Here is a 27,598-nt window from a genome sequence, read left to right as displayed (position 1 = left end):
CACTGTGTCTGCAGGGTGTCTAGACAGTGGACACTGTGTCTGCAGGGTGTCTAGACAGTGGGCACTGTGTCTGCAGGGTGTGTAGACAGTGGGCACTGTGTCTGCAGGGTGTGTAGACAGTGGGCACTGTGTCTGCAGGGTGTGTAGACAGTGGGCACTATGTCTGCAGGGTGTCTAGACAGTGGGCACTATGTCTGTGGGTTGTCTAGAGGGAGGGCACTGGGTCTGTATAGTCGGCAGACATGGAGTGCCCTGGGTCCTGGGTGTGTGGAGGGTCACCATGCAGATGGATGACCCTGTGTGACATACCTTTTCCCATCAGTCTGTTAGTAACTACAGAGAATAAAAAAGAAGGATCCATTAATATTTAACTTTTTCTTACTTCCTGCAGTCATGTGGCAGAAATACTGTGTGAAAGAGTATATATGCTAGCCTTTTGCTGGATGTTACCTGCCTCCTGGTTTAGATCTAGGTGTGAATTTTGTGACTAGCTTTCTTACCATTCAAATAAGACTTTAGAAATAAAATAGCTTTTCTTAGATTGATAAGCAGTTTTTGTTTTGTTCTGTGTTTTTTGTTTTTTGTTTGTTTTGTTTTGTGACCAGTAACAATTTGAAGTACACTTGCTCAGACCCTACAGTGCAGTGAGCTCTGGTTTGTATGGACTCTGGCAGCAAGCATGGTAGAGTGAGTGAAGTGGGGAGACCTTAAGGTAACATGAAAATTCCTTCTCTTGTAGGATTATATCAAAACCCTCTAGAAAACTGGTCCTTTCTAAGTTTTCAAAGGGAGGAACTTATTAAGTAATTTACTAAAGAGCTGTGTGGCAGCACCCATGTTCAACTCTCTTTAGACATCAGCATTCTGCAACAGTTTCTTGATCTTTGACATTTTTAGGTATGTGCATATCTGTGGTATCTGCACACATGTGGAGGCCAGAGGGAGACACCGAGTACTCTCTCACTGAACCTTGAGTGCCTGTCTGCCATCCACAGCACTGGAGTCCATGGCTGCAGCGACTCGTCTGCTGGCTTCTTATATAGGTGCCAGGGACCCAAACCCAGATGCTCGTGCTCATGTGGGTAGTGGCTCTTATCCACCATCCTCCAGCCTCGCTGGTAGTGTTTGAATGTAACTTGGTTTTAGAACCACAGAGAATTCAAGGCCTGTTTGTATTTTCTAAGTTGCCCTGCCTCTTTGTAATGAGACAGCAGTAGTTAGAAAGGAAGATATATGCAATTAGATTCATTTATTGCTTCTGGGTTAAGTTAGCAGATGGCTAAATGTCACACACATAGACTCTCCCTCTCCTCTTTCTCCCTCTCCCTTCTCTCTTTCTTTCTTCTTTCCCTCTTTTTCATTCTTTCTCACACACTCTCTTACTTACACAAACTATCTCTTACACACATACTTACACTCTCACACAGACTCACACTCTCTCATACTCTCACACAGACTCACACACTCGGATACATACACACTCTATCTTACACATGCTCACACTCTTACACTTTCTCTTTTTCCCCTTTACACACACACACACACACACACACTGTGCACCTGAATTTTCTAATCTCATGCCTGAAAACTGACTTTGCACCATCAATCCTTACAACTCAGTACCAATGAGCTCATCCCAGTGTTCTCTCTGTTATAATCCCCTGATGGTGCTAAGTCTGGATCTATAACTTACTCGGTAAGTCTCCCTTGTTGTACCAAATTGCCATTCCTGCTGTCACCCTGAATTGTTTGGCTGTCTTCCCCACTCTGCTGTAAGTCCTCATGCCAGATTGTGCACTCCCATGCATACTTTCTGCATTCTGCCTGGGCTCCTGCACACCCCTGCCAGACTGCCATTCTGTGCAAACGCTCTTGTCCCGCTTGCTGTGCTCCAGCCCAGCACACTGGACCATCTGTCTGCATGTTTCCCTTTCATATCATGGACCCAGCTCCCTTCATCTAGGTAATTCCAGACTAAGTATATTGTTCTGTAACCTAAGTTTTTTTTTTTTTAACCAAACCCATGAAAACAGAGTTTATTTAACTAATTTAGGTATTTTATACTTTTTTTTTTAAAGCACACCCATGAAAGCAGAGCTTACTATATTCAGGCGTATAAGAGAGGATGTCTGTCACTCTGTAGCATCAGCTGCCCTCAAAGTTACTGTGTAGCTCAGTCTAGCCTCTAGCTCTCTAGCTTCCTGCCTCAGCCTCTCAGGTACTAGGATTGCAGCCATAGGATACCTCTCTTAACTTGGTAGTTCTTTTTCTTAAGTGGCATGAATATAATGAAAAAACTATGTTCTCAATAGCATCAAATTCAGTATCAAATTGGATATCTCTAAACTTTGAGCTGTCTGGTTCAGCTACACTGAATAGCCAGAAAGACAATGGCTCCTTGTAGCTCTGCCTCCCTAAGACTAGAGTTACTACTACACGCCAAGCTGTACCTAGAGTTTTTCTATCTTTGTCTGTTTTTTAAAAAAACTTGGGTGCTGGCAATCAAACTCGGGTCCTTACACTTGTTGCTCATCAACTACCTTTGGAAAAGAGAAATAAGCCAGCTCTGTACAAGGGAACTTGAATGTGAATGGAAAACATTTCTTTCATTTGGCAATTGCCACATGTATCTCTCTTTGCTGACAAAAACAAACAAATAAATAAGAAAACTAAAGGACATAGGACATCCTTGACACAGAAATCTAAGCAAAGTACAAATTCTGTAGCTAATGCAGATGAGGTTCAACACAACACACTGGACCATCCAGTAGGTGATTGGCAGGAGAGATGGCTCAGTTGGCAAAGTACCTGCAACAAAAGTGTGAGAACCTGAGTTTGATTCTCTGCACCTAAGTTTTAAAAAAGAAAGAAAGAAATCCAGGCACTGCTTGGTGTATAGTTGTAACTCTAATGTTGGGAGGCAGAGGTACAAGGAGCCATTGTCTTTCCAGCTTTTGGTATAGCTGAGCCAAGTTGAGTTAGAGACTCTGTCTCAAAAAATATGGTAGAGAATGACAGAAGTGCATGCAATTTCTGGTCTGCATCGCATCCACACACATGCACATAACATATGAGCATGTATATGTCCACATACAAAAGTAACTGATTATTTCTGAGTTCTCATTAAAGTCCCTCATTACAGGTTCTTTCAACAAAGTTTTTATGAATATTTTTTTTGGAATCTCAGTTTCTGTGTTATGTGATTAAGTTGTTTTGAGAATATCTAGGTCTAGTCTTTGGCTTTCCAGATTAGAAATAACATACAAACACATACATACACATACAATGAAGTCAAGGCTTTGAAATTAGTCACTTAATGTGGATTTTGGCTTAACCATTTATAAATAACCTTTTTAACCATGCCTCAGAAAATTGTTAACACTGAAAAAGGAAATGTGGAAAATGTAGAATTCTGATAGTTTTAGAATACATTTTTAATGAGTTTATCATGTGAGATTTCATTGTTTTGTTAAGTTCCCATAACGGTCATGGCACTAGCATTTCTAATGTACAAAATCTTGAGTCTGGGTAAGAAACAAGTCTAGATGAGCCCAGTTAACTGCCTTTTCAGTCTTTAGATTTAAATTTAACTTTGTTTCTTAGTGGGAAATATCTTTAAAAATTAAAGCCAACCAATAACTCTGCAAGGAGACTTGATGGGAGTCCAAGAAAATGTGGCTTTGAATGGGGAAGAGTAAATTTAAGCATTCTTTAACTTGGCACATTCTGAAGTAGTTTCCACTTATGTTAATGAAACTAAATTACCATATACTTTATAGAGACACCAAACTGCTTCTAAAAGCTAACTTGATATTATGTTAGCCGGTAACAATTTGCTCTTGGAAAGAGAAAATTTTTACTGAGAGTTAGGAAGTACGAGAATTTATCAGTTATTTATATTCTGTGTTTATAGACTCACCCTTAGACCGAAGAAGTTACTCGTACTTCTTTTTGAGAATGAACTTGCATTTTATAGATTAAATTGTATATTATACTATAAGTGATTTTTCTCCAAATCCTCTAAGGACAGTTTTCATATAGATGGAGTTCTATGGTAATGAGGTCTAAAGAAGGAGAGATGCCATATTTTTTATATAAGATAATTTGAAACAGCAATACTATATTTAAATATATATGTATATGTGTATATTTCTATGTAATATACAAACACATACCCACAGTCAGTTGTAAACTCTGTCTTAATCATAAATGTTGGTATTACCAGTACCTAATTCTAAGTGTTGGTCTAAAATATATGCTCCTTGAAATAAACATAGTTATACTTCACTGACAGCAACAGTGAAAGTCAGACTTTTGAGGGCTCCTGTTTTCTGTTTTTATCTTGGAAACATCACAGTAGAGATAGTGGGTAAGTGTAAGAGGCCCATTTAGATCCCGACTGTATGTTGAACACTTCCTTCTTCAGTTAGTGTTGCTTGATGTCATTCTGTTGATTTGTGTTAGAAAGTCAAAAGGCTTTTTATGTAGCAGAGCTCCAGTGAGGAGAAGCTGTTACAGGGGTCAGTTCTGACTGAAGCCTTTAAAGAGAAAACTGAACTGTGGAAATGTAAAACAAAAATAATTGTTTTTTTTTTCATCTTTCCCACATATTTCAAATGATGGCATGTAAATCAGGTTATCACCAAGATATTTAACCTTGAGCTAAAGGTTTGTCATGCAAACTTCATCAGAAATAATTTTATGTATATGTTGAAGCCTTTGGGCATAGAGAAGAAAATGGATAATTATTAGTGATGTCTGTCTTCTACTTTTCAATGACACTAGCTAAGGAAATACAGGTATACCTCACTGTCCAAGGAGTTTAGGTAGCAATTCCATAGGTTTAAAGGCTTACAAAAGCTCAAGGATAGATCTTCTGCCAAATTCAGTGGGCTTAGTGTAACTCTAGGTGTCGCTGACAATCTCCACATAGTTTCTGGTAATAAAATATAATGAAGTAACATTTAAATGTTAAATCAGGGATCTCTCCACTCCTCTTCATCCACTCATTTTAATGAGTTCTGTACTTTGCACAAATCCTCTGCTTGGAGGAGGCTTGTGACATCACAGAGACTTGAGGAGTGTCTTGTCATTTCGCTGTTTCTTATTGCAGGCATGCCCTTGAAAATGGCATGTGATAGGTGAACTGTGAAAGAAAAGACGTCAGCAAACTTGGCCCCTCTATCTTAATCTTGGCTCTGTCTCTGAGGATATTCCATGACCCTGGCGGGCATGGGGGCTGGTTGGAAAATGCTGCTGACCTATTGTCCTTACCTCAGGCCAGGTGGTGGGGTAGCTTCTGAGGCCTGGACTTGCCTGGACTTGCCCAGTTCTTGGAAACAGAGAAATATTCAAAGTCTGTCATGGGGTTAGTCAGCCTAGCCTTCTGACAACTTTGTATTATCTTACTTTTTACCAGTTCTTGGGATCAAAAGACTCTAAGGTCTCTTGCATGTAGTCCTTCTGCAGAACCCATCCTCAGTCATGCTATTCCATTTTAAAACCTTAGTGGTTTCCTAACAATAATGTATTCATTTCTTCTTGGTTACTTTTCTTACTGTTGTGACCAAGCACTTAACAAGAAGCAATGCAAGGCTGGAGGGTTTGTTTAGGCTCAGTTAGAAGAACACAGCCTATCAAGGCAGGGGAGGCCTGACAGCAGGACTGTGAGGTTCCTGCTCACGTGACATCTACAGTGTGGAAACAGAAAAAAGATGAAGAGTGACATTCCACTGCCTTTCCCATTTCCTTCCTGTGTAGTCAGATCTCAGTCTAGTTAATTGTGCGGCCCACAGTCAGCATGAGTCTTCTCTCTTCAGTTAAGCCTGTCTGGGGATTTTCCCAGGCATTTCTGGGAGAGGGATGCTTCATAGAAGATTCCAACTCCAGTAAGTTGACAATGATGATTAACCATCACACATTTTGTTTTGTGAGATAAGGCTTCCTGTAGCCCACACTGGCCTTGAACTTGCTGTGTAGCTGAGGAGAACCTTGAACACCTGACCCTCCTGCTTCCACTTCCCACTTACAGGCATTTGTTACCAAGCCTGGCTTATCAATTACTTAAGCAATTTTTAAAGGATTTCTTTTATGTTTATGACTGCATTGATTGTATGTATACCTGTGTGCCACATGCATGCTTGGTACCTCCAAAGATCAAAAGGGCATTAGATACTCTGGAACTGGAGTTTCAAGTGGGAGTTACCATTTGTGCTGCTAACAAAATCTCTGCTAGAGCAGCACTTGTTCTTAACCACTGAGACATTTCTCCAGTCCCAAGATTATTTTTAAAGAGAGTCTGGGAAACAGGGGTGGTGGGATAAATGTTAGGTGTGGCTGAATGGTAACATGGTTGCTGGCATGTGTCAAAACCTGGTTTTGATCCTCAACACCACAAAACAAACAAGTGAGACTTCTAGTATCTGTTATTCTGCCTGATAACTCCTGTAAGGCCCCTTCATGTCATAAAGTGCTTCTCATATCCAGAACAGATACAAATATCTGGTAAGACTGCGCATCAGTCTTTTTCTTTCAAAAAATGTCGTCATTAAACCACCAACCACTAGAATAGATTCATACTTTCATCAAGTGACAGCAACATAGGTTGGCTGCTCTTAGGTCACAGCTCATTCTTTTTAGCCTTCTCTACAGCCTTCAGATTTCCAGCCTTTTGCACAGGCAGCCACAACTCAGCACAGCTGGTAGGCCTTCACTTTCTTAGTTTCCTCCCTTAGCTTCAGAAAATTTTCTTTTGTTTTGTTTAAATAATAGAAGAAAATACATCTATTCCTTGACATGATTAATTGATGCTTGATGCACATGTATATGGATTGGGGTAGCACACTAATATGGATTTAGGGATTGGTATTGAAAAGTCCCAGTTAAAAGATAATTACTATAAATTTAATCCAACTGTACTTGAATCTACACCAATTTTCTAATGAGCACAAAGGATTGGATTGATAAAAAAATACCATATAGAGTATTCTGATCCTGTGTGAATTTTATATTAAGACTCTGGGTAGCCAGAATATCTACAAAGTCTAGATTTATTGGCTACTACTACCCAACAGTAACTCTTCTACACGACAATGAGAGTGTGGAACAGAACTGTGGTGTCTCTATCTCTAGTACTTGGTGACTACCGAGATCATAGTTAATAACAAAACCTTCCTGTATGACATTCCTCATATCCTGTCTCCATGCACTCTATCCCAAATTCCTTAATGAGTTTGTAAAAGCATGCTATCTTCTAACCCATGATAGCATGGGGTTAGTATTTTTGTTATGACATTCAAGTTTTTCATTGAAAGAATTGTTTCAAACCATTTTTGCAGTCAGAAGGCATCTGTTGACATGAGAAGCATAGATATGTTCTTCCCCAGTCTGTAAGGAAGAGTGCAACACTGCATTACAGAGATCTAGAGGCCAGTGTGTGAGCTCCCAGAGGTCTGTCAATTCAGTGTTCACACTTTTTTTTTTTTTTTTCGAGACAGGGTTCCTCTGTATAGCCTTGGCTGTCCTGGAACTCACTTTGTAGACCAGGCTGGCCTCGAACTCAGAAATCCGCCTACCTCTGCCTCCTGAGTGCTGGGATTAAAGGCGTGCACCACCAAGCCCAGCGTGTTCACACTTCTTATAGGCAACAGAAAGTCTATAATTACATGATCTCTAGTTGGCCATTGTAAAAGATATACCCTCAGACTGTATCAATAGTAGCAGGTTGCATGTTATCTTTTAAAAATTCAGACCTTACTCTATTTATAAGGCTGTTTACAACTGCTGAGTCAGCCTCTAGATCATTAATTCTCAACCTGTAGGTTGAACCCCCACAGAGATTGCATATCATCCCATATACCAGATATTTATTTATATTATGGTTTCATAGCAGTATCAAAATTACAGTTATGAAGTAGCAATGAAAATAATTTTATGGTTGGGGATCAGCACAACATGAGGGGTGGCAGCATGGGGAAGGTTGAGCTCTAGATAATAAAAATAGATGAAGTTTGAAGAGTATTTTTTATGTTTGTTAAAAAATATTGATTTTATTATTTATTTATGTGTAGTTTGTGCTTGTATGTGAATGGGTATGTGGGTCCCTGTGGAAGCTGGAAGAGGACATTGGATCACCTGAAACTGGAGTTAGAGGTCATTGTGAGTTGCCCAAAAGAGGTGCTGGGAACCAGATTCTCATCCTCTGTAACAGCAACAGGCACTTGGAACCACTGGATAGATCTCCAGTTCTGTGCATTATTTTGTTGTTGTTGTTGTTATTGTGGTTGTTGTTGCATATCTTCTTCCTAACTTGAGGTAATATATATATATATATATATATATATATATATATATATATATATATATAACTCAATAACTAAGGACATGAAAAGTCTATGTGATAGAAGACTGGGAAGAAAAATAAAAGAAGCACAATTATAGTATTTAGATTTGACTTCTTTAAGATTTGTTTATTTATTATTTGTCTGTATGTGTATACGCCATTGTGAGTTATGTCCACCACCACATGTGTACAAGTGTTAAAGGAGGCCAAATGACTGTGGCAGGACCCCAGGAACTGGAGTTACTAATGACTGTGAGGCAACATGTGGGTGCTGGAAACCAAATCTGGTCCTCTGCGAGAGCCATGAGCCCTCTTAACCACTGAGCCATCTCTCTAGCCCCAGCAGATAGATTTTAAGTAAACAAAACAAAGCCAAACATAATGATAACTAAAATGGTAAGTAGCAGTTCAGGGCCAGAGTTTGGATCCAGACCGCCTAGATTTAAATGAGGTCCCTACCTGCTAGCTTTATAACCTTGGGTAATTTCACTTAGTCTCTCTGTGCCCATTTCTTCACCTGTACAGTCAGGATGATAATGATGTCTGCCTCATTACTGATAAGCTCAAAGAATTAACTCATACAAGGCATACAGCAGTCAGTGCCTGGCACACAGGAGTACTGGCTATGCTTGCTGGTCCTGTAGGTGTGTGGTGGAATCACTGCTCTTGCTAATTTCAGTCTGTTTGCATTTCTCCTGTATGCTTGCTTTGAAGTTCCTCACTTCAAGTGAGTAATCTTTATGTCTTGACTCTTCCTCAAATGGTTCTTATAATTTCCTTGTAGAACTCAGAAGTCTGCACCCTACCTCAATTAAGGAATTATCTTTAAGCTCTTTAAAAGCAGAGGCTGCCCTTGTCTCACTGAGCAGACAGCCTGGTTGTGTGAGCCTGGCTTGCCCAGTAGCTCTTAGTAACTGTTGCAGGACCTGTGAGGTAGACAGCAGCAGGTCTCTGTGATTTGGGTTCTTGGAATTCCTCTCCTGCCAAACTGATGTCTGTGTACCTTAGAACTCTATGGCCTTGGCTAGGACTTTCTCTCCTCTATATGATCCAAACTGATCTGCACCCCTCAAACAGGGATCCTTTCATGGATATGTGACCTGTGCAGCTATGTGGGTCTCCACACTTGGTTTCCTGCTCTATCCTGACATCTTGACTCCTTAGTTTTAACAAATGGCCTAAATTTTTCGTTCTACATTGTGTTAATAACTGCATAGCCCCTCTCATCTGTCTTCATTGTCCCCACACCTGGGATGCTCTTCCTGCCCACTCGGGATTGTCTGGCTTACTCTGAGTTCAGTTCCATTCTCATTCCTGAGAGGAGCAGTCAAAAGGAGAGCCAGACACTATCTCTCCAGTGTCACTGTTCCCTCAGCAATGTACTAACTTCATAATAAATCCAGTGTCTATTTTAATTGTAAGATTATTAGATTGGCTAAGCCTACAGCATAGTGACAGGTAATGCTGGTGTAAAGAGTGAAAGGCTAGATGATTTGAGTATGTGTGTTTTGTTGTTGTGATTGTTTTGTTGTTTTGTTGGCCTGATACTTGTTATGGAGTCCATCCTGGCCTAGAATGCTCAGTGATCCTCCTGCCTCAGCCTCACAGATTCTGTTGTGTATACCCCCATAACAAATATGGATGATTTTTAAAAATAATGATAATTAGAATAACATTTTCTTGCCATGTTAAAAAGCGTGTGGTCATTGTTTCTCTCCTCTCGTTCTCTAGTTTCAAGCACACTTGATTAGCTCACTCGTGATGCCCAGGTGTACTGTCTTCTTCTAGACGAGCTTTGTTACCATGTCTGATTAGTCTACTTCATGGAATCAAACCAGTGCCATCCAACATGGATTCAAATTTAATGCAATATAATCCAATTTATAATCTTAATTTCTATAACTTGATAGTCATTCTTTTATTCTTCAAACACTATACTGAAATGTCTTTCTTTTTAATTAATTTATTTTTTGTATACATTGGTGTTGTGTCTGCATGTATATCTGTATGAAGGTGCCAGACCCAATGGAACAGGAGCTACCATGTTGTGAGCGGCCATGTGGGTGCTGGGAATTGAACCTAGATCCTCTGGAAGAAGAGCCAGTGCTCTTAACCACTGAGCCCTCTCCAGCCCCTATACTTAAATTTCTAAATAATAAATTTCTAACCCGTAAGTCCTTGAAAGATGTAATTTTACTTGAGAGGTTATAGTACATTTTGAGTACTTCTCCTAAAATAGAAATCAAAGCATTCAACTTAAGATATTACTGCTTCTTAATTTTTGCAAAGTGAAAAAGAATTAGAATTTTAATAATTTAGCTCCAGATTGAGGATATAACCAATATAGTCACAGAATTTTTCTTGCTTAATTTAAAAGCAGACTAAATGGCTTCTTCCTGTCTTGGAAGTGCAAAGAGTCCAAGAAAGAGACTTAACAACAAGAAAAACTCCACAGCATCTATTGCCTTCTGGGAGTAATGAAAAAAAGTCCCTAGCATTACTTATATAAATTAGTACAGTGTGGAGTAGAAACAGAAAGAAATAAGAGTAAGACATAATACACAAAGAAGGGCGTTCTCAAGGAACATTCCGGCCACAGAAGCTGCTCCATCTGAGAACTGACAGATTCCAGTACCATGAGGTAAATCACCCTTGCTTTAAGCTGTAAATCTTTTGGCTCATTTATGCTCTCAGTGCAGTTTTTTCTTTTTTTTCCCAGAAGGTTGTGACAGAAAGAAAATATATTGTTCCAGTTTGCCTCCTCTAAGACTGTATGGAATTTTAAGCAAGTTTCTCCCAGAATTAAATTCCTTGCTTACCCATGTCAGAGACTATTTGACCTTTTTTCTAGCTTGCCTAGAAAAATCAGAGTGAAGGTGTTCATATGGTTTTTTATGCCATATATTGACAAGGATCTAAGGTTCATTATCTTCTGGTCAGGAATTAAAATAGTTATATGCCCATCCTTGAGTTGAGTAGCTGTTACTCGTATATAGATACACACACACACACACACACACACACACACACACACACACACACATACACATACTTTTTTAAAAGAATAAAATAGGGCTGGAGAGATGGCTCAGCAGTTAGAGCAGTGGCTGCTCTTCCGGAGGTCCTGAGTTCAGTTCCCAGCAACCACATGGTGGCTCACGACCATCTAATAGATAGAATCTGATGCCCTCTTCTATCTGATATCTTCTTTGGTCATGCACGCATACATGTAAATAGAGCACTCATAAATACATATACATAAATAAGTAAATAAACCTTAAAAAATAAAATATGCAGTGTAGCTAGAGCAGGAATTGTTTGTCCTTAAACTGTTTGATTACATATCCTTGTCTGTAAAAAATTAATTTTACCCATACTTAAGTGTATGTATTAATTTCATAATAAATTGTGCTCCTCTACTATAATAAAATAGGCACTAAAAAGCTATGTTTAAAATATGGGACAAAAACTTCACAGGACAAATTGTCATGATCACTTTTTGTTCTTTATAAAATATGATATGAAGAAAATACAGATCAGAATTCAATGGATCTCCAGACCCTTGCTAAGTATTTTTGCTAAGTACAGTGGAAAGCCACTGAAAAGTTTTAGGGAGCACAATACCTTATTTGCTTGTGAAAAAAATTGCAGTGAAAATATTTCTAGAAGAGTGCGAAGACACCAAGACTAGTTTGGAAGTTATGCAGTAGTGTTGATGAGAGAAACAAGGTGTTGAACCAGGGCCCTGCCAGTGAGGCTTAAAGGGAGAAGCAAGCATAAGCTCTCACATGTTTTCAGTCTAGTAAAGGAGGAAGTCAGGGTCACTTCTGGGTGACTGCATGCACCCCAGATAGAAGATGAACAGTGGATAAAAGCATGCTTGAGAGTAGGGTGGGAGTGAGTACAGGTTTAAAGTTTCTCATGTGGAACCACCCAAGTGAATTTTTAGCCTTTGGATATGTCGTTAAGTACAGTGGAAGTTCTAAACCAGTGGTTTAGGTAGGGTTATGATTGATGTGGTGAAACACATGGACCAAATCAAGTTGGGGAGGAAAGGGGTTATTTGGCTTACACTTCCACATCACTGTTCATCACTGAGGGAAGTCAGGAAAGTAATTCAAGCAGGGTAGGAACCTTGAGGCAGGTGATGCTGCAGAGAGCATGGAAGGGTGCTGCTATTGGCTTTCTCATCATGGCTTGCTCAGCCTGCCTTCTTATAGAATCCATGAACTAGCCCAGGAATGGCATGACCCACAATGGGCTGGGCCCTCCTGCATTAATGACCAATTAAGAGAATGTCCTACACTCTAATGGAGGCATATTCTCGAATGAGGTTCTCTCATTACAGATGACTCTACCTTCTGTCAAGTTGACTTAAAATTAGCCTGCATTAAATAAATCTGAACATTTTCAACATACAGATAATACAGAAATTCCTTTACTTCCAGAAGTATTTATTGACAAGGAAGTTTTATAATAGAAGTGCTAAGGAATTCAACAAAAATAGTTTGTTAAATCTAAGATGACAGAAAAAAAAAGATTAGAAATGGACAGGTAAGCAGATCTTATAAATGTACATCTCCTAAACCTGCTCTAGCCTCAGGACCAGACAGGTGATATTTAAACGGGTCAAAGAAAATGGAAATCAATATTTCGGGAGCTCTCATAGACACTTTAAGTATGCTACATTCTGTGAAGAACAATATACACTGCAACATGGCTCACATAAATTAATCAACAATGGGTCCAGGAGTCTGTCACAGGTGTGTGTATCTTTAGGCATGAGTAATTAAAAAACCAGACACGTCAGAAGAGACGGAAGCAAGGCCAGCACCATAGGTTGTTGTGAATTGACAAGAATTACCAAGTTGGTTGCTGTAGCCTTCTGAGTTCTAGTTAGAAGAAATGAGTGCATTCCTTTTCTCTGCCCTCTTACATTATTGCGATCCGCAAGTATTAGAAGTTGTCCCACAGTCTTTTATAGGCTCTAATGGTTTATTAATTTTATTTCTTAATCTTGTAGATTAAAAAAATCAGGGATTAATGTCCCCTTTCTCTTATTGTTAAAAGCATAAAGAATCAAAGTAGTTTGTGTTGCTGTCTAATATGAAGGTGACCAAGGTGAAATCCATAGGACAAGATCTCTTCTTATACACTTCTTGGCTCCTGTCCATCTTCTCTCTGGTCCTTTAACTTACAAACTGTTGCACACTGACTGTGATAACTCTGGTAACCACTGACCCACTTAGTATCCAGATTGATAAATCCTTGCAGAAGTGACTAAGACTCTATCTTAGAAACCTTCTCAGGTACCTCAAAATATATTTTATGTCTATTCTCTTCATCCAGTGATTGATATTTGAAATGGAATGGTTTATTGATCCTAGAACCCAGAACATTTGCTTTGAAAAATATTAACCTGGGTCTGTGGTGGTTTGAGTGAGAGTGACCCACATAAACAACTCTGAAAGGATTAGAACAGCAGTTCTCAACCTATAGATCACGACCCATTTGGGGATTGAATAACTCTTCCACAGGGGTCGCATATCAAATATCCTTCATATTAGATATTTACATCATTACTCATTTAGCGAAATTACTTATGAAGTTGCAATAAAAATAATTTTATGGTTAAAGGACATGACAACATGAGTAATTGTATTAAAGGGCCATAGCACTAGGAAGATAGAGAACCACTAGATTAGAAGGATTAGGACGCGTGACTTTGTTGGAAGAACTGTATCCACTGGGGATGAACTTTGATGACCCAGTGAGTCTCTCTGCTCTGTCTGTGGGTCAGCATATGGCTTCCAGCTACTGTTCCAGTGCCATTGTACTGCCATGCCCCTGCCATGCTCCCAGTCATGATAGACATATCATCTGATACTGTAAACAAGCCCCTAGTTAAATCCTTCTTTCATATGAGCTGCCTTTGTCATTGTGTCTCTTCATGGGCCATAGGACAGTGACTAAGAAAGGGTCCTGTTGGCTTTTTAACTTACTAAGCAGGGATTAATATCACCATCTTTTACATACATTAATAATCCTAAATCATTTTAATATTGGGAAGTACTATGGCTTGAACTTAGGCCTTCATTCCTTCTAGGCTAGCACTCTGCTATTGAGATATATTGTTTTTTTTGTTTGTTTTGAGACAGGGTCACACTAAGTTGTTTAGGCAGGCTATGAACTATCTCTGTAGCCCAAGCATGTCTTGGACATGTAACTTAGGCCTGTGCCACCAAGTCTGGTTTGATATGTTTTTTAAAAAAATGTCTTTTAAAAAAATATAAAAGAAATAGATTTCTCAAGCTATTCTATAAATAGCTTTTACAAATTATTGATGCAATGCTACTTTTTAAAACAATTTACTTATTTTTCTTTTATGTATGTGAATACTTTACATACATGTATGTATGTTCATCACATGCATTGCTTGGTACCTGTAGAGACAAGGAGAAGGCATCAGATCCCCTGGAATTGGACTTAGATGGTTATAAGCTACCATGTGGATTCTAGGAACTGAACCCAGGTCTTCTGCAAGAACAACAAGTGCTCTCAATCTCTGAAGCATCTCTACACCCCTCAATGTTCCTTTTGGGTGCAGGAGAACTGGTATCTTCTCATTAAAGAAGGAAGTGTACCCCAAACAAGCATGGTGAGAATCCCCTTCACTGAGGTGCTCCTCCTGCACTGCCTTTCACAGGACAACCTTGTACCTGTTGATCATCTGTTGATGTGTGGTAACTAGACCTTCTGTTGAGTCTTTAAGCCTCCTAAGTTGACCTATCTTCTGTTGTAGATGGAGAAGGTGTACACAGGTGGGCTGCTGAGGACTCCTATGTGCCCATTTCTGACTTTTTACCAGCTAGCTGCACAACCTGCTGTGTGCTGCCTATTCTCATTGTTCTCACGAGTAAATTCTGAATAACTTGCCTCAGAGTCCTGAAGAGGCTTAAGTGCTGGCATTTCTAAATTACCACTCTAAAGCTATTAGGAAAAGTTTTGACCTGAAATAAATCCATACATTTTTAACACTAGTTACTGCTGACCAAAAACAACAGAACAGGTGGCTAGCATGGTGGTTTAGCATTTAAAGGCACTTTTGATCCCACTTGGTGGAAGGAATTAAAAAAAAAAAAATTCCTGAAAGTTTTCCTTTCATCTTAGACATGCATCTTCCTTCCATCTCTCTCTCAAAATGAATCAGGAAAATAAAAATAACTTTTAAAAGCAGGAGGAAAAGTCAGGCTATGGTCGCATTCATGTGTAATCCCAGAATATCAGGGGTAAAGGCCATCGCTGGTCACAGTAAGCTTGAATACAGCCTGGAGTACATAGTGAGCCCCTATCTCTAACACACACACAGCCAACAGAGAGAAGCAGACACCAGAAAGCCATACTGAAAACCTTGCAGGCATTCTTTATTTATTGGCAGGTTAGCTAAGGAATTTGCAGTGCATATCCCATGTTGATCGTAAACCACTCAAACCTGCCAGCCCCAGTTTGAAAATATCATGTTTGTTGCATGAGAAGAGGGTATTGCTGACATTCATAAGTGAGATCGATAGAGCAAGGGATGCCTGGGAGTTGGGTGGAATATGCACAAAGCTTGTCCTAGCTGCATGTAAGCCAGAGATAGAGGGCTTGCCTAGCATGGGCAAGACCTTACATCCTGCTCTCAGCATCTGCAGGTATGAACAAAAGATCATGCCATTTACATTGTATACGCTGGGCTGAAAATCTCCAGGTGTATTTTAACATGTGTTGTTCTTTTTCTCTGTTAATAGTTTTCTTTAAGTTTATATAGCAGATGCATTTTGTTATTTAAGAATTCTGTTGTTGGGGCTGGAGAGAGTACTGGTAGCTCTTCCAGCAGACCCGTGTTGGATTGCCAGAATCAACATAGAAGCTCACAGCTATAACTCCAGTTCCAGAAGATCCAAGGCCCCTTCAGGAGTTGATGGCACCAATCACATACCTGATACACAGATGTACATGCAGGCAAAACACTCACACACAAAATAAAAATAAAATAAGATAAAATAAAATAAAATAAAAAGAATTTGGTTGTCCAATTAATAACTAGCCCAAATTTAAGATCTGTGATGTTGGGAAGCACTTGAACTCCTAAACATGCAAAAATTTATTGCATTTGTTAATAGGGAAATTTAACTAAATTATAAGACAAATACATATTTAAATTTTTTCAACTGTGCGATGTGTGTGTTAATGCGCATACTACCACCCTGATGTGGACGTCAGAGTCAGTCTTTCATGGGGCATCTGGGATTTGAACTTAGGTTTCCAGGGTTTTATAGCACTTTTAGCTACTGGGCCATCTCACTGGCTTAAAAAAATATTTAATTAAAAATAATATATGTCAAATTTAGGCCACCTAATGACTCAGAAATTTGGGCTAGTGAATGACCTGGTGGGTAAAGGTGTTTGCCACCAAGGCTGACAATTTGAGTTTGATCCCTAGGACCCACACATGGTAAAAGGAAAAAGACCAGCTCCCACAAGTTGTCCTTTGTCCCACAAACACTGTGGGACACATGTGCATGCACACACACAGAATAAATTAACTGTAATATAATTTATAAGAGCCATAGTACATGTGAAATTCAAATATTAGTAAGTATTCAAAATAGATAATAAAGCAATAAAGCAAAATAAGGTGATACCTTTCATTAGTAAATTCAAGACCAGTACTGCAAGTTCATTTGCAGTGAATAGAGAACAATTTTAGGTGGTCAAACTGACGACACCTAAAAATGAGAAGTCCACTCTTTCTGATGTCCCCTGGTGCACGGGTCCCCACACCCGTGCGTGTATATGTGGGGCTCACAGGCTGACCTTCGGCACCTCGTCTGCTAGGTACGTTTTTGGAGAGAGCATCTCTCACTGAGCTGGAGCTCATTGGTTGTCTAGACAGGGCCGCCTTAACAAGTCTCCACTTCCCAGAACCGGATGCTTGCCATCACTCCTGGCTTTATTTCTTTGTTATTCTTCTTAAGTAAGTGTTGGTCATACAGGCTCAAGTCCCATGCTTATGCAACAAGCACTTTACCCACTGAGTCAGCTGCACAGCCTCAAGAAATGCACTTTAAATGAGAAAGAGAGAGCCTGGAGAGGGAAGAAAGCTGAGTGTACATATTAAACAGTCCTAATCTGGAATGCTCCAGAATTTGAAGCATTTTGAGTACTGACTAGCAGAAGGAGAAAATTCCATACCTGATTTCATTTGAGAGGTCTCAGTCAAAACACAAGCTCAGGGTGTGTGCAGAGAGAGTGTGGAGCCAGGGTGTGTGTGGAGCAGTATCCATGAAAGCACGAGGCTGTGATCTAGAGCAGGGCGTGGCTGTGCAGCCACCTGTACACTAGCACACTGGGGAGTAGACACAGGAGCACGAGATGCTCTTCTGTCCATCCACCAGTTTAACTCCAGGTTCACTCAGAGGCATGAGGCTGAAAGTGAAGAGCAAGACACCCGATAACCTCCTCTTGCCTTCGCAAGCACGTGTATAAGTGCACACACACATGCTCACACAGAACCCTACACATGCACTATAACTGTTTAAATCACCTTCTATCTAGTATATAAGGTTTTTGTGGAACATAATGAATTCAGTGGTTACACTTGGATCGCATCTCCAAGGTACTTCCTTACATATTTCCAAATATCCAGATTTCAAAATCCAAAGCATTTCTTGGCCTGCAAATTTCCTGTAAGGAACACACAAGTTGTAATCTTTTGCAATCTCCCTCTCCAGTATCTCTGCCTGAGGCTAGCATTACTCATGTGGAGAAAAAGTAAGACAGCTGGGTAATGACTGTTCTCTAATGCTCCTCCACTAGTTCCCTACCACTCCCCTCTGCCTTAAACTTATTAGACTCTTTTCTTTATTATTTCCTGATTACAACAAAATATGATGCACTCTTATCAGTAAGTGGCAGGTGAGGGTATTAGTGCCAGTAGTGGAGTTAAGAAAGGTTCCTCGGTGGCTTCGAATTGATAGCCACCAGGCAGCAGCACCTGGGAAATACATGAGAAGACCCATTTAATTTAGTGCAGTGTCCTTCAAAATACTGGTCATCATATCGTTTTAGAGCAGTGTTTCTCAACCTGTGGGTTGTGATCTCCGCAATGGGTCACATATCAGATATTCTGCATATCAGATATTTACATTATGATTCATAACAGTAGCAAAATTACAGTTATGAAGTAGCAATGAAATAATGCTTTGGTTGGGGTCACCACAACACGAGGAACTGTTTTGAAGGGTTGCAGCACTAGGAAGGTTGAGAAGCACTATTTTAGAGGGTGTGAAACACATTTAAAAAATGGAAGGAGGGCAATGAAACCATAATGAAAATGCCTGTGAACATTGCTCAGTTCCTTAGGAAGACCTGGATGGAACTTCTGAAATACCACAGCCAGTGGAATGAGTGATGTGAAAGAGAAAGCCCAAAGGGACTGGCCACAAGAATTTGCACTTAGGCTGGAGCCACATGACCTTTAACTGTCATTTGCTCTGTCCAGATTCCTATCCTGGCATTTGTAACATGAGGTCACAGTTACAGTTGATTTTATAATGGCACTCTTTCAGTCAGTTATATGAAGAGGAGGGGTGGGTTCTCTTTTCTCAATTTTTGAGTAACATACCTAGAAATGGATTTAATTCTGGAACATTCATATAATTATGCCATTCTTGCTTTTAGCAAACATATAAAGATTCTATTGACTTCTGTTGGTAAACATTTAATGGTGTAATGAATAGTACTTACTACTTATAATATATTGTTTTAGTTCTCTCTTAATAGCATGATAAATCACTGTAAGTTAAACAATTATAAGGACATGTGTGTTACAGATTTGTAGTTTGGAAGAAAACATTGGTGTCACTGAAGGTGTTCTCAGGACTGTGTTCCTTTAGGAACGTCCATTTCCTTGCTTTTTCAAGCATGTAAAGGCTGTTCTCATTCCTTTACTTGGGGAATTCTGCTTCCCAAAGCCAGCAACAGCAGCAGTAGATTAGCTCTATGGTAATAGTCACATCTCAGTGAAGTTGGAAGAATTCTCTTTTAATGATTCATGTAATTACACAGGGCCTACCCAATGATCTAAAATATTTCCATCTCAGAGTCCTTAGGCTTAGTCACATTTGAAAATCTATTTGCACTGGACTGTAAAACAACATATTTACAGGTTCTAGAATGAGCCTGCAGGCAGTTTTGAGTAGCTATTTTTCTACTTCAACTTCTGTTTCCAGGTTGATCGCTTTCTTATAAAATAAATCTATTTTTTTATATTTACTTTTTAAAATTTATTATTTTTTTAATTCGGTATTTTCTTCATTTACATTTCAAATGCTATCCCAAAGGTCTCCCAGTCCCTCCCCGCCTACTCCCCTACCTACCCACTCCCACTTCTTGGCCCTGGCGTTCCCCTGTACTGGGGCATATAAAGTTTGCAAGACCAAGGGGCCTCTCTTCCCAGTGATGGCCGACTAGGCCATCTTCTGATACATATGCAGCTCTGGGGGTATTGGTTAGTTCATATTGTTGTTCCACCTATAGGGTTGCAGACCCCTTTAGCTCCTTGGGTACTTTCTCTAGCTCCTCCATTGGGGGCCCAATGTGAACACTTTGCCCCTTCTTAGAATTGGGAACAAAACACCCATGGAAGGAGTTACAGAGACAAAGTTTGGAGCTGAGACAAAAGGATGCACCATCTAGAGACTGCCATATCCGGGGATCCATCCCATAATCAGCTTCCAAACGCTGATACCATTGCATACATCAGCAAGATTTTGCTGAAAGGACCCTGATATAGCTGTCTCTTGTGAGACTATGCCGGGGCCTAGCAAACACAGAAGTGGATGCTCACAGTCAGCTATTGGATAAATCTATTTTTTAAGTTGATTATGAGGAAAAGCAGTAAATAAAATGTGTATGAAAGTGGAAAAAAGGGGGGTGGGGTGGGTTAGCATGAGCCATACTAGGAAGCACCTCATCTGTGAGGCGGCCACTGTTACACTCGTGGGAGTCCAGAACAGGCCAGGGAGATTGTTTGGCTGCATCCAGAACTAGGCCACATTTGTTCAGCTCCATCATCCTTACAAAAGGTCAGTCAGTGGCCAAACAGTCTGCAAAAGTCCCTCCAGCTCTGTTTGACTACTGTGTGAATGGATATGTATTACTTCAGTCTCTGTGCCAGGCTCAGTACTGTGAGACATGTCTTTAACATGGATGACTCAAAACATTGGTTCTGTCTAAAGATGCTGTCCTCCCCGAGTGCAGCTGTCCTCTGGCATGTCAGCTCTTACTGCATGTCTACACAGTTGCTGCCATAGCCCTGCCAGAGCTGGAATTCAGTTTTATTTTCCTGTTTGTTTAATTAAAATTCTTAAAATAAAATTCGTGGTCTTGATAGGCAAAGCCCTATACCTCAGAACTCTATCTCCAGCCTTTTCAGAGTGACATTTTGAAATAATGAGCACTTGTTGTCAGCTGTACACATTCTCTGAATTCAGCCAAACAGGAAGTTCTGGAAAGGTAGACGGGTGTTCAGCTGGTGAAACCACACACCCAACCATTCAGCCCCAAAAGGAGTGCTAGTTCTTAATAAATTCTTCAAGTGAGGACCTCCTTTAAACTGATTTTACTTAAGGGGATAAACATATGGTTGAGACAAAAAGATTCTTGCAATTTTAATAATATTTAGTTGACCTTTTGTTCTTTTAATGACAACTACATACTGAAGAGGTTTTTTTTTTAATTCCTTTCTTCAGTAAGAAAATTTGCAAATTTCCATATTCCCTTCCCTAAAACAACATACTTGTATTTATTCCTGAAGTGTAATGTCAGAATGTGAAGACTCCATTTGCTTGATTACCTCACATATTCCAAGAGCTTCCCAGGAGCCCTGCTCACTCTTTCTCATTCGTCCCCACCCCCTTCGCATTGTGCCAATTACAGGTGGATGTTTGCTATCGCCCCAAGCACAAGATAAATAAGCTTGGAAGGTTTCCTAGCAACACATTGCTCTGGGAACCTGTTCTCTTTCCCTAAAGAAAATGAAGCCAAACATGTTAGTGTCTCAGCCAGATGGGGGAAGGATTCACTTCCTAAGGGTGTTTAGTACATTTTTAAACACACACAAACACACACACACACACACACACACCCCGCACACATATTGAAGTGTTAATACCTTTTGATATTTTTTCACATCGAAATGAAACTCTTTATATAAACAGTAAGCTTGAGTTTTCTATGTCAAATACGTGTTAATAGCTTGAAGGTTTTTCAATGAATAAGCTTGCTATAAGTTATTGATTAGTGGATCCACTGTAGAACTACATATAAAATGCATTCACATGGGGCTGATGCTTCACCTAGTCCCTAGTGGTATAGTTATCCAGCTGCAAAACATGAAAGACTTCTGATCCACTGGGGGTGCTGCTGGAGCCTACTCCCTTTCAGAGTTCCCTTCGTGCCCCCTTGCCCCTATGTTAACTGCCGAAAACCGGACCTTTTCCTGCTTTCCCATAGCTCAGGGCAGTCTCAGCACCAGAGAGATGCGACTTGACCTCAAGAATCTGTTTTCACTTTTCTGAATGAATGATTAATATATGGAAAACATGTTGGGAGGGACACCATCAAAATCAAGAAGAAATGCTTTGCTGTCACAGGCAGATGGCACTTTGCTTTCTGTTCAGTCTTGTTGGTCACAGTGTGCTAGGGAAACTCACTGTTGATGGACTAAACTATTGTTAGTGAGTCTTATGACAAGGTTGAGCAGTGGCTTTGCAGTTCAGTCACACCCTGGAGAATGTCCTTCCTTGATTGACTGGAAGGTATTTCCACATGAGCCAGGCAAAAGTTCTCATAGTGTGGTTATTGAATAGTTTACTCTGTGTATCAGATTTCGACCATGTTTGTGAAAATTCCCAGTTGTGGTTAAAAGCAAATCACTGCAGTACATCACAGTGCTCTTGCTAGTGAACACCAAGGTAATCAGAAAGAAAAAAACAATGTCTGCTCTCTGTTTACTTAACAAACTTTCTGGCCTGATTGTGGGAAATTGACATTATCCTCACCCCAGAAAAGCCTATTTTCATGTGAGTTCTTTTTGGCCCTTCTCTTTTCTAATGTTGTGTAGTGAACTTAACAGGAAGCAACTTGAGAGGCTTAGGATGAGCCCAAGCCTTCCATAAACATGGTGTCTGCAAAGCAGATAGACTTATCTTCCCTGCTCTGATTCCTCAAGAAGACAACAACATAGCATGTTTATAGTCTTTAAAACAATCCCGAATAAACTTTTCTTCAAGTCTCCTTAAGATCTAGAACTAGGGAATTATGATGTTTGAAAGAATTATATAGGGCTTAGATATAAGTCACTGATAGAACAATTCTTAGCACATGAAAGGCCCTGGGTTTGATCTTCAGCATTACTAAAAAAAATTAGATAATTTTTATTATACAATGATGAAAATAGACTTGATCTATTACATGGAACAGAATAGAGCCTATACATTAATTTTTACTGAGTGAGTTTTTAATTAAGCATTTCTACTGACCAAGCTGTGTTTTAGTACATTATATGATTCATCGTTTAATTCTAACAGTCTTTACCAGGTAGAGATTTATAAGTGAATGAACTGTGTCAGGCAACCACATGTCTAGTTGTTGAAATATTACAATTTACAAATAGTTCAACACTGGTTTCTTTACTGACAAATTCTGTAAGCCATATCCTATGTTGATTCTTAGAATTCTAATATTGAAAGGTTATGATCATCAGAGAAGAACGAGCAACTATCTTTTTTGTTTTATTTTATGTAGGCTCTCACTCTTTAGCCCTGGCTAGCCTAGAACCTGTTCTAGGCTGTTCTCAGACTCACGGAGTTCCACCTGCCTCCGCCTCCTGACTGTGCCACCACATACAGTTAAGCAGCTATCTTTTGAAGATGACATCATTTTAGCAGAAAATAGATGAATTTAATTTTACTGTTTTATTTGGTATAATCATCTCACATCTTCAGGTTTTAGCATCAGACTTTGCAGTCTTTTTATTTTATGATATTAGTCAATTTTTTAATTTTATAAAAAATTTGTTTCTCAGTATGGCAGAATAAATTATATGTAACAATAGCTACAATTAATAATATTAAATTTATTCCCAGAATGTTGTAACATCAGCAGTATGGTAGAACAGGGATAAACTATGACTACTTTTGTATCATTGGGACAGAGCCACACACATTTGCTATGTACTGACCATAGCACCTTTTATCACAGTGGAGTTGAATGTTTCTAACCTCAGCTACACGGTTTACAAAGCCTGCAATGTGTACTGCCCTGGCCTTTACAGGAAAAGCCTTCGAGACTCTATTCTAGAATCTGGTTTTTACTCTTACCTTTGAGTTGGAAATGCTATTTTAGAATACAAGAAACATAATTGGGAGAGACTTTAAACAAAAGCATTTGTGTTGTTTTCTTTTAAGCAAAATAAGGTTCTTATCTAATGTGTTCTTTCCTAAACACTGCAGGTACCAACCAAAAAGCTGAAGAAATATGAAAAAGAATATCAGGCAATGCGGGAGAATCAGCTACAGCAGGAGGACCCAATGGATAGATACAAGGTATGGGGTACACTTGATACTTAGCAGGGCAAAAAGGACTTCACTTATCCTAAATAAGCAGTTGTGGTGAGTTCAGCTCCTTCTGTTCAACTCTGAACTACTCAGACATGGACAAGCTGACTATGTGTGTGTCTTCGTTTTCAACTGAGACAGTCAAAAGTCAAGTATTCAACTATAACATTTCTTTTCTTTCAGTTTGTATATTTATAGGTAACTCCAGCTGTTGAATTTATACTGGGAATCTTCATGAGAAGCTGAAAGAAAGGGAAAAAGAAAGTGGCTTTCTGCTTTCAAAATTGAGGAAAATAAACCAGAAAATGCCAAAAGTACTGTTTTAGCAGTGCACGTTCACTTCCACAGAGACTTTTAGATGGGACTGTTCCAAGACACTCTCGAGGATATTGCAAACTTGTCCCTGACTATAGCACATGTTAAAAATACAAATTTAGAAGAAAAAATAAAAACCAAAAGGTGTATCAAGCACAGTAATGTCATTGATTTCCACAAACAAATCATAGGTAATAGTGATATTTGCATGCAGTTTGAGAATCAAAATTATCTCATTCATTGCTTCATTAGTTCAGGTCTATACATTTATATTGCATAAATGGTCATGTCAAGTCCAGATTGCCATATGGCAATGCAATGGGATAGGAGGATCATTCATGTCCAGGAGTTTAAAACCAGGAACATAGTGAGACCCCATCTAAAAACACAAGATAAAACAACGACCAATGTCTCCTGGAGCCCACAGAAGCTGTACTACAACTGAATTGTAACTGCCTTGCATCCTTTTTCTGTTAAAGTGGGCATGTATAAACACTTATAAACTATAACATTATTTGTACAGTTTTCACTGAGATAAAATCAAACTTTTAAAAATAGGTGTTTTAAGTTCTAGTATTGTAGGGTATGGCTCTTTGTTTGGTGTGGGGTTTCACTTTGACAGGGTCTTGCTCTGTATTCCATTCTGATCTTCATCCAGACCTGTGCCACCATCCCCATGCTGTGGTAACTTTTATCTGCACATGTCACATGCCCTTTATCGCTGTTTTTTTGTATTATTATAGTTTTCTAATATATTCTGTAATTAATATTTCTGTAACTGTTTTATAATGTGTAGGTTCCAGCGATCTACTTGGCAAACTCACAGTCTTCAAGTTATAATTACATTTCAGGGTAATAATTGCCAACATAATTCAGGCCATGAGCAGACTTTTTGATCCTTTAGATATAGGAAAATCTGGTGTAAGAAGTAATGAAGGTCTGGAGAGATGGCTCTGTCTGGTGAAGGCACGTGTTTACAAGCTGATGGCCTGACTTCCATTTTCTGGACCCACAAGTGGAAGGAGAAAGCCCTGACCTTTATACTCACACTGTGGCATATGTGTGCCCACATATAACACACAAAGACATGCCAGCTGGCTGTGGTGGCACATGTCTTTAATCTCAGCACTCCAGAGGCAGAGGCAGGTGGATCTGAGTTCAGGGCCAGCCTTGTCTTCAGAGTGAGTTCCAGAACAGCTAAGGCTACTCAGAGAAAGAAGATCTTGAAGACACTGAAAGCTCACACCTGTTCAGTAACAATTCCTTCTTCACCATTGGAACCCATATTGCATAAATGGTCATGTCAAGCCCAGATTGCCATATGGCAAGAGTATTGGGAAGACTGTGAGTATTTAAAAACAAAAACAAAACCCAGAAATGTCATACAAAAAGCTGTTCCAATTTGGTGCTATTATTTCTCCCACATCTGATGATATTGAAGAAGGGAAATTGCAGAAAAGTACAGATTAGCATGAAAGAGCTAAGAGTGCATAGGTTACTCTGCTCTCAACACTTGTGCTTTTTGCTGGATAAATCTAAACAAGGGCCTAGGGGTATACCTCAGGTGTAAGGCATTGCCTAGTATGTATGGGATCATAGGGTCAGTGCACAGGAACTTGCAACTTCATGCCTCCCATCTGACCATGCTCTCTTTGCCCATTGCATTGTCATTTGATATTGCTGGACTCACTTACATGCAACACTTCAGTCTCAAACCAGGAATAAAGAGAAGAAATGGTGTTGGTATACATGTAAGTTTTAAAATTCTACGCATGGTGAAATGTTCAGCAATTGGGTAGTAGTGATGTCTATACAGTTTCATGTAACTGAATTGAATACTAAAGTATGATTTTGTCAGACATGGTGATAAATAGCTGTAATGCTAGCACACAAGAGGCTAAGGGAGAAGGGCGAAGTGTTTGAAGCCAGCTTGAGCTACATATTGAGACCATGACTCAGCAATCCCTCTTTAAGATCACAGATTTAATGGCATGTGAGTTACATCGAAACAAGACAAATGTTCAAGAATATTGGCCACCCTCTTTCTCTTCTTTCTCTTTCTTTCTTTCTTTCTTTCTTTCTTTCTTTCTTTCTTTCTTTCTTTCGTTCTTTCTTCCGTTCTGTCTGTCTTTCTCTCTCTTTCTCTCTCTTTTAGTTTTGTTTGTGTGTGTGCTTGTGTGTGCGCACACACACATGTATATGCAGATGCATGCACAAGTGTGTGCAAATGGGCATGGAGGCACAAATGTCAATGTCTGGTATCTTCCTCAGTTACTCTCTATCTCAGCTTTGGAGGTAGAACTCAGTTTTGGAGGTAGTTTTGGAGCTCACTAATTTCGCTCACCCACAGCTGCTCTGTTGCTGTTTGTTGTTTGCTTCCTCTTAATGTAGGTGCCAGAGACTTAAACTCAGGCCTTGAGGTTTGCATGGCAAGCACTCTACCAGCAGAGCCATTTCTCCAGCCCTACTCTATTCTCTGTGAGACAGTGTCTCCCATGTCATAGGCTGGGCTTGAACTCACTGTATAGCTGAAGATTATTATGTCAGACTTCTGAACCTCTTGCCTCTACTTCCTGAGTGCTGAGACTACAGGAATAAACCACCATGTCCAGTTTATATGATACTGGGAACTGAACTTAGAATCCAGGGATTCTTGTGTGCTAGGTAAGCACTCTGCCATCTGAGCTGCATCCCCGGTCCTCCCATCATTTCTTTCCTGAGCCACAAGTAACTTGTATCAAAATACAATACTCACATAGAAGTCATACTTGTGCAAATTTTGTCAAAATTCAAGCTAACTAATGACTTTTGATTATTAATTTTCAGGTAGAATATTTGGAGTCCCCCCTCCTCCCCCCACACATACACTGCCTACACTGCCTAATCCAGCATCAAATTTGTATTGAGATGCAGAGAACACTCAGACAACCGCTTACAGCCTTTAGTGGAGTCTCTTTCTGCTTAATTCCAGAAGATTCCAAAAGAGAAAAAGGAAACTTTCCAGGAAATGAGTATTCAGTATTATTTTAAAACCTTTTTTATCTTCCTCCTTAACCTGATCAAATGTATACAATATTGGTTTTTTTTTATCTGATTTTTGGTTTGTAAATTTGATTGAGTTCAAATGGGGTGACATATGAGCTACAGATGTGGCTAATGATGCCCCCCAAATATATTTGTGAATAGGTATATCTGTGTTATATCACTTCACTTATCAGTGAGCAAACCCACCGAAGCATATAAGAATGTTAGGGACCAGTATCCTCCTCATACACTG

At 39.6% G+C, this 27,598-nt stretch overlaps 1 protein-coding gene across 4 annotated transcripts in view; it reads left to right on the top strand.

Annotated features, from left to right (window-relative positions):
• Rabgap1l (RAB GTPase activating protein 1 like) overlaps positions 1–27,598 on the top strand; it is a 551,913-nt gene that overhangs the window by 492,764 nt on the left and 31,551 nt on the right. For 3 of the 4 annotated variants that reach the window (XM_029477265.1, XM_021173820.2, XM_021173796.2), the window contains one exon: positions 23,902–23,994. In XM_029477265.1, coding sequence (XP_029333125.1) covers positions 23,902–23,994 — 93 coding nt within the window. Of the gene's footprint in view, positions 1–23,901; positions 23,995–24,189; positions 24,881–27,598 lie in introns of those variants that run through there. The other variant, XM_021173811.2, reaches the window with a different exon arrangement.

This window comes from Mus caroli, chromosome 1, assembly GCF_900094665.2.
Source record: "Mus caroli chromosome 1, CAROLI_EIJ_v1.1, whole genome shotgun sequence".
NCBI classification, from domain to species: Eukaryota; Metazoa; Chordata; class Mammalia; order Rodentia; family Muridae; genus Mus; species Mus caroli.
The sequence above is the reverse complement of the archived record's forward strand: the minus strand, read 5'-3'. Positions and strand labels throughout refer to the sequence as shown.